The 8,684-nt window shown below is 41.7% G+C and overlaps 1 protein-coding gene across 1 annotated transcript; it reads right to left on the minus strand.

Annotated features, from left to right (window-relative positions):
* Window positions 1-456: 456 nt before the first annotated feature.
* LOC541878 (diphosphonucleotide phosphatase 2) lies at window positions 457-8,431 on the minus strand. The gene is made up of 15 exons (NM_001358408.1): window positions 7,967-8,431; window positions 7,841-7,876; window positions 7,156-7,467; window positions 7,043-7,078; window positions 6,728-6,790; window positions 6,581-6,637; window positions 6,309-6,365; window positions 5,867-5,938; window positions 5,673-5,729; window positions 5,512-5,588; window positions 4,200-4,281; window positions 3,922-4,038; window positions 1,633-1,760; window positions 1,033-1,102; window positions 457-718 (listed from the first exon to the last, which is right to left on the minus strand). Exons 1-15 carry the CDS (start codon window positions 8,291-8,293, stop codon window positions 671-673), a joined length of 1,539 nt encoding a protein of 512 aa, NP_001345337.1. The 5' UTR covers window positions 8,294-8,431; the 3' UTR covers window positions 457-670.
* Window positions 8,432-8,684: the final 253 nt, after the last annotated feature.

Here is an 8,684-nt window from a genome sequence, read left to right on the forward strand (position 1 = left end):
AAACTGGTGCTTTAAGTATAGTATAGATATAGATGTTTAGAATCAACTCAGTTTTCATAAACCAGTTTTTTTAAAAAACTGAGGACTTCAAACAGGCCCTAGAATACAAAAAAAATGGAGACCTATCCAGCCTACTTTGCTCACACCATGGGCACTTGCTACAGCGAGACGAAAATATTAATTGGCCACGCCATGGCTCGTGATTAACAGTCATACACGAATTGATCCACCGATCTGACTATCTAAGCGTGATCATATTACCACCACTATGGCTGATCCTCGCAACATGATTGACTCAACATCTCTACGATACAGAGAGTTGAGTTTTCTCAATTATGTCAGCAAGTTAGCCTTATTTGTTTACCCTCTAGATTATATAATCCAACTTAAATAAGTTAAGAGACAAACAAACAACACAGATTATTAGGTGGATTATATAATCTAGATACCTAGATTATGATAATCCATAAGCAGGTTATTAAGTACTTATATAATCCATATGGATTACATAATTCTGGAAGGAAACAAACAGGACCTAAGTGAATAACTGGGATATTATTTGACGGTTTAAACAGACATGTAGATCACCATACCAGAATAGCCACAGTATTGATAATATCCAAACACTAAACGACGTAGTGTAACCATCTTACTAGCTGGTCACAGGTAATTAGAAACCGAAGTACTCCTCGGGAACATGGAACTTGAGACCGATGGCCTATAACAGGAAAACACAGATGTCAGCTTACGAAAGGCTTCTGCCTTGCCCAAAACATGAGAAAGGGAAAGATAACAAACTACGAATAAGACTGACTGAAACTATGTTGGAAGTAGCATAGCATCCACGTAATGTTAACTTCCAATAGATACCTGCTCGTATTAACTATTTTGGCTGATTTACATAATCCTTGTGAACCAGGTTGTTACATTCTCTCTGAATTACAACTATAGCGCAAGAGGCCTTCCAATTTGTTTGAATCCAATGGAGAAAAAAGCTTGCTGATTACTACAGGCAAACAAGATTTTTCATACCTTAGCAAATTCTATATCTGCGTCACTATGATCGTTCTCTCTCCCAGCAGCATCACCGACATAGAAAGATCTGTAATAATAGGGCACATGTCGGAAGAGGAGCTTCTGGATTAACTTTGCATCAAATAGAAAAATAAAGGGGTTGTTTTCATGTGTTCCCAAGACAAGAGTGGCTAAAAGCTTAATCCAAAGATGTGCCCTTATCCTGCATGGAAACTACTTCCATATCAACAAACACAAATGCACTTTAATATTTGGGAAATTTGGATCCATACCATTAAAAGATCACCACTTTGGATCCATACCATTACTATCTCACCTACATGTGGGTCCACATGAGTCAATGACATGTGGGGTCCATGGTATATATCTAAAGTTTGGATCTTTTAATGGTATAGATCCAATTGTTCCTTAATATTTAGTGACCAAGAGCTCCAGGTTTCCAGCCCATTAAATATTGACCACGAATTAAAGTGCATTTGTGTAATTTCATTCAAAGAGGTCCAGTTTTTATGACTAGGGCAAGAGTGATTTTATGACTACAAAAAGGCGTGGTTCTTAAAATCTGAAGAAGAAAAATATCTGAGAAAAGGTGATTACTGATCCATGTCAATTTTGATTCCAGAATTGAAATGCTGAGCCATCAACCACCACATTCCAGGATTTGGTTTGCGGTATGGATCATCTGGAATACCTTTTCCTTTCCCTAAACCACAAGCAATGAAAACCTGCAGGTGAAAATCAATTTGATCAATTATAGAACAACCTTTTCTTACCGAACACGCAGCAGTGTTTTCAAGTCATCCGACTAATCGCGATTAATCGTGATTAGTCGGTCTAATTGGTAGCTTGCAACCGACCAGCCCCACCGATGCGACTAGACCGGCCAGAATATTAGTCGTCCGATTAGACATGGGACAACCAGTTTAGACATGACTGTAGATGGACTTTTGGAGCTAGGGAATTTGTGGGCTGCAATTTACTTCGTGGGCTTCTAGGGTTCAGAACGCTTAGGCAAGAACTACAGTCCCAGTCCGCACAGGCGCACAGCCGCCCTCCAGCCCGCAATCCGCACAGCTGCCCTCCAGTCCCGCACAGCTGTCGTTGAACAGGAACTAGGAGCCGGCGGCGCACAAGGACCAGGAGCCGCCGGCGCACACAGCTGCAACCCGCACCGGCGAACACGGCTGCAGCTCTCGCCATCGCCCCAAGCCCCCAGGACAGAGCCGCTGCCTAAGGAGGAGCTGCCGTACTCCCTGACCTTGTGCAGCGCCCTACTCCCTGACCTTGTGCAGGGCTCCTCGCCCTCAAGATGAACACATCCTCAGGTGGTATAAGTTGGGTTTTTTCTCCTCTACTTTCCTTGTTTGTTGAGGGCCCTCTGTTTGATTAGATTATGACATCTGCTTGATGTGTGTAGATGTAAATTATATATACTATATTATTGTATCATATTACTACATACTATATAAGTATGTAACTATATATGTCCAAAAACATATGGACGACTAAATGGGCGACTAGCTCTACTAGGGTCGATTAGTCAATCTGGTCAATGACTAATCGCGACTAATCGATTGGTCGGTAGCTATCCTTGTGCAGAAGACCTGCATATCATTAATAATAAGAAAAGGACTCTAGGAAACATACAACCCCTTAAGGCCTTGTTCGTTTGATCCCCAAACCGAAGGGGTTGGGAGGGACTGGAGAGGAAGAGGACTGCCCCACGATCCCCTCAAAACGATGATGGCCAATAGCTATGAGATATGAGGGACTTGTATGAGCGAAAGGGCATATAGTGTAATGGTTAAGACTTCTAAGTAGCACATACAGGTCTCAGGTTCGATTCCCCTCGGGGGTGAATTTTCGGCTTCGTTAAAAAAAACCTCGTTGTGCCCCGCCCACTCCCGGATTACGTCCTGCGCCATCCTCCGGTTGGGCCGTTGCAGAGTGGGTGGCGACGACCTGCTAGTGATGGGGGACCAGGTTTCGAGAATTTTCTCAGCGGGGACCATGTTTAGGTCTCTTAATGTAATACCAGGAGGACGGTCTTTCCCTCCCTGACCGTGTTTTTTTTTTCTCAATCCCCTCAAATCCCCTTGGTTTAGGGATGAACTTCAAAGCCTAAAGCGGCATGAGCCAACCTAAAAAAGCATAACAAGAACCCCCAGATGATAACGAACATCAGTGCTTTTTGGACCAAATAAGCTAAACCAGATACCTCAGCGACTGAAGTATCACTGTTATGCCCACCCCTCTTGTAGTGGCATTCTAATAAAATGTACTTGGCCTATGTTTTTCCACAAGCTGGAATGCAGTATCCACTAGTAAAGAATTGAATACTCGGAACTTAATCTTGAAATATCATAGATACTTCACATCTCCAGAGCACAAGTTTCATGATTCTGAGTATATTATGACAGAAAAAACATATATTCCAGGTTCTATGTTTACGTATCTCAAAAAATAGTAGATTAAAGTTACATTTGGCATTAAGGTGAGATGCAATAATCTTGTTTGCCAGGACTGCTTTTCATAAACTTACTTGACTAAGTTATTTTGGTTAATTTAGATTGCAAAAATAGATACAATGGGTTTCATAAAGTGTAACAGAAACAACAGTGGTATAACTGAATTTAGAAGTTAGTTTGGTCTCCTAAACAAGGTATGATTTTTTTATGACGGTTTTTCATGGCACCTTTAAAAAATAGACAGTACTGCACAGCACAGCAGCTACAAACTGACTGTAAATAAGATCAGGTGATTTAAGTTATAGGGTGATGCACATTTCAGTTATCAGGAATAAAAATAACAGATATACTTCTTTATTCCTTTTTTATTTGAATGGCTGCTCAGATTGGAGATAAAGAAAACAAGTTTGCAGCATACCTGAATAGGGGCTTTAACACATTCAATAAAGTTATCAAGGCGGCCAACTTTGGAGTCAACAGCTTGTTGTCGCTTGTTCTTCCAGCGCTCAATGTTTGACTCATTGGTGAATATGACCTAAAAACAACATACAGTATATAAGCCACTGAAATCAAAGCAATACATAATTAAGTATACTAAATAAGATATATATATCAAAACATTAAAACAAAAAAAAATAAGAAGTAAAACGAGAAGTGAATGATTTAAAAAGAACTGGTGAAAAGAAACCTACTAACCAGCTTGTAACCATCATCGTACAGTCTTTGCAATTTTTCTGGAATTGATTTATGCTGTAAAGACCACTGGTCTGCACCAACCCTGGACGAGCAGTAGGTTGAAAAATACCAGCCAAGTTCTTATTTTAGCAAGAGGTCAGAAAATATTCCGAATCAGAAACTTCACATGTAAGGAATCTAGTCGGAAGAACATCGCAACAATATGCCATAAGAAGGCTCTTAATCATTAAAATAGAGGTCATCGAAAGTTCAAGCATAATACATTTCATGGTTAAACTCTAGGTTGGTCTGGCTAAGCATAATACAGACAATTGATGTCTTTGCTTGTAAAGATATAAGCTTATTAGTTAAGGACACCAAAGGAAGAGGTTGACAAATGAAGGGACCAGGAAATGAGAAATTGACAACACACTGATAACAGAGGTATGCCCAGTGGTGATGCCACCAACAGACAACCAGGGTTCAAACCTGTAGTCGCACAAAAAAGAGCCTCGTCATGCAATGTCATGTTCCTGGACGGTCCAGCCTTCAGTCCCTTATCTCGGCCCTGTGTTGAGATCCTCTTCTTAAAGCAATGCACCGTGGGAGGCCTTTCCCGTAGGGGTCTAGTTTTTAAGAGAAGTTGAAATCTAAGAGACCAATGCTCTTCAAAATTACTGTGTGGATGCCCACAGGTTTCCCTAGCAATACCCAGGAGTGAAAATCATATGCCATGAATGCTTTGCACTGAATTCAGGATAGCCCAGTTTTCCAATTTATTGGCATTTGCATTTTTTTTGTCTGAAAAACCCTCTATATCCAACAGCAAGAACTTCAGACTAACTTTAATTACACAACTCAGTAATTTAAAACCTTGGGCTGAGGAAAGAGTGAGTGGTCAGGCAAAGAAAGGACTCAACTCCATAGTTGTTCTGGGAGCCTGGACCGTTTTAAAGTACTGCAACTATGCCTTTGATGGTGCCTCTCCAAATCCATTTGGGGCCTTAGAGGCTGCTACAGAGGAGCTATTGGATTGGGGTGTGGCAGGGGCCAAGGCCATTTCCTTTCTCCATGCTCTTGCACCAGATAGTGAATAGGGCAATCACCTTTCCATAGGTTGAGGTCGCTTATTCTCGTTTATTGTTCTTACCCCCTTCTTTTCTTCTCAATGTTATGATCTTGTTCGAGAAATAAATCAGTAATTTGAAGCCTTTATTTACTAAATCAATTCAAAAGTGTCTCCATAATAAACAACAGAATAGGCGAAATAATATTCAGTGGAAGCATCTAGAATACCATTTAGAGTAAAACCATGTCTTATGAAACACAATACCTCTTCATACTGGTATTGGCAAGGCACCCATCAAAATCAAATGCAGCAATCTTAGATGAAGCATGAAGGCCATCTTCCTGAACGATTATTGGAAGAAAGTTTCTTTAATAAAAAATTAGGACCTTAAAACCAGAAACAGTATGACATTAGTATCAACACACCTTCTCACGGAAGATAACTGTATCAAAAACCTTCCAATGAGCAGGAAGGGTAGCATTCTACATCAAGAGACAGAAAAAAGGTCAATATGTAGCAATTCAATAACATGCTTGTACAAAAAAAATTCATGGCAAGATATAAGGAGCATAATTCTTAGCAGCAGCCAAGAAGACAGGAGTAGCTAAGAATGACATACCTTGTATTCTTTTTTTATATCAGAAAGTGAAAAGGATATCGATGGACCAATCATTTTGTTCCCTGCAGGTAACTGCTAGGAGAAAAAAGAAGAATCAGGTGTTGGGCTTTGCAGCAGTTTCCTTTTTTGAGGAAAAGATGCCAGTGATTTACCAATTCACAATAGCAGGAAATCACTTACAGCCTGCTGAGTGCCAGGCTTTAAGGAAACTACTCTAATGACTGACAACATACAGGAAACCCACAGAACTAAGAGTTTTTTAAATTGAATAAATAAATCTAAATGCTGTGATAGACAAGCAAAGGCATTCTAAAAGAGTTGGCCAATTGCCATCAATTTTTTTTGTGTGTTTGCGTTCTCCATAGTTATCATCCAAGGTAGATAGAGTCCAAAACTGAAAGCATCATAAGATCAGATATATAGATAAAAGATCACACATCACCTTTGCTTCTTCCAGGTTCTTTTCAGCACCTTCTTCAAACTCCCCCATGCAGTGAATCTAGATAAAATGAAGTAATGAGTGACAGACATGTTACTTATACAACATTACTAATTCACTGACTTTTTACTACTTCTGTCCTGTAACACATATTGCTGCAGATCAATTCGATCATAAGCTTGATCCATCAACATCTTTATTGTTAAATCTTTCATGCATGCCTTCTCTGTAGATACTATCAAATGCTTAGCAGCAGTTCTAGTATATGTGATCACCTTTATTCCTTCCAGATCCTTTTCAGCACCTTCATTCGAGTCATCCATGCTGTGAGCCTAAAAGAAGTGGAGCCATGCATGAAGAATACATCAAAAGGTGCTTTAGGGGCTAGTGTCAACTCCAAAATGCTCATATTGAAGTCTAACCATTTCTCTCTTCAGATTTGACTCATTCAATACATCAGCCGCTTTTCCATCGCTCTTGTGATTCTGAAAACGAACATGGTGAATCTAACTAAGAAATCAAACTAGAGTGAACTGTAAAGTAAACACATCGTTTTACAGCTCCAAGGTTTAGGATTGAGGAAAGAATCCTTCATATTCCTTTTGTGTACTAAAACAAAAGGCCACAATTTTCCATATTTACAAAAACTAAAAACTAGTGAGCACACCTGCACCACATACTTCATAATAAGAGTGACATGTGATTTAAAGCTAGTTGTATAAGTGACAGACTGTTACCTCCACCAATTTGTGCAACTTGTCACGGTCATGATCCTGCATGCAACTCAAATCTACAAAGTATCCATAAGGAAAACAAATCACAAAAGCTTTGCGAAATAAAAGGCACATACCTCAATTGAATCAAACCCCTTCAGATTTGACATTGGAAATAATGGGTATGATGATGTAGGGAAGCACACAACATGGTACCACTTAGTATTTTCGTAGCCACGGGGATCAGGAAAAGAGGCACCAAGGCGGAGGGCACCTTTGGCAATATTCTCACTGCAGCCCTTGCAGGTAGAGCGACCAGACTTCGCATACTCAACAGAGACTGTTACATTATCTGGCACCCCCTCCGCAGGGGAAAACATCTGAATCCTTGCTTTCTTTGGACGTTGTTCCTCCGGAGGGCTGACTGCAGTATTGTCTCTTTTATGATTCTGAAAATGAGTTGTTCTCATTATCATGGAAGTCAGTAAAGATTTTGCCCCAAAAAGGTTGAATTACTTGGTTTTGCTAAATATGGGATCAAGACAAAAAAAACATTGATCATCCAAGTGCTGCTGTTCAAACAAGAGAATCAGTATGGTCCATTCTATTTGATTTATGCACAAGCATATCTGACTATAAGCACATCATTCTACAAGCAGGGGTGCCATAGAGTGGGAAAATATTAGGAATGAATTCTGCACATGGTGTTTCTTTACTCTGCATTATTAACCACAAATTTTATCAAAGTATCCTACATTACCCAAATCTGTAGCAAAAAACTATGTGGCTGAACAACCATTGCAACGAGTAAAGGGCGCATACCTTCTCTAGTTCTCGCAATTCCGCACGATCATGGTCCTGCAAATCCCAAAGCCCCACGTATTAATCCCCAAAACAACACAGAATGAGATAGCGAACGGCACCAAACTAACCACCCAATGAGAGAACCTTAATGGAGTCGAACCCCTTGATACTCCCGATGGGGCCGAGCGGGTACGACGAGGAGGGTAAGCAGGAGACGTGGTACCACTTGGTGGCGCCGAAGCCACGGGGGTCGCGCGCAGAGGCGCCGAGGCGGAGCGCCCCGGAGGCGATGACCCCGCTGCACCCCTTGCAGATTGAGCGCCCGGACTTGGCATACTCGACGGATATGGTAGCCGCCGCCGGCGGCGTGGTCGACATGGCGAGACGGGTGAAGCGAGCAGCGGAGACCGGAAGAAGGCGGAGGCGGATGGGGTTTCGCGCAATGCGGAGGGAGAAGGGGACGACGACCATACGAGGTGGGGAGCAAGGGGTTTAGGGTGGGGCCATGCCTAGGGTTTTGTGCGGTGGATGCGGGCGGCCGGCTGGGCGGTGCGGGGATCGAGGTGTGGTGGACTGGTGGTGGCCGGTGGGAGCGGAGCGATCGATTTCGTCAATCCGGCGGGAAGAAAGATGAGAATTTTGCAACATGTCACTCCCTTCGACGGGCTTCAGACTATTGGCACGATGATCATCGCAATTGAATATATGGCATTATAATCTTGCCCGTTTTAAAGATTTAGCATCGCGCTGGATTAATGATCATTACCGTTTCTCGTGTGCCCGTCGTGCCCTCGCTCCGTTACTTCCCTAGTCGTCGTCTCCTTCTAGCGTATTTCATTCTCTCTTCCTTCTTTCTCTGGTC

This window comes from Zea mays, chromosome 3 (genome assembly GCF_902167145.1).
Source record: "Zea mays cultivar B73 chromosome 3, Zm-B73-REFERENCE-NAM-5.0, whole genome shotgun sequence".
In the NCBI taxonomy this organism is placed as follows: Eukaryota; Viridiplantae; Streptophyta; class Magnoliopsida; order Poales; family Poaceae; genus Zea; species Zea mays.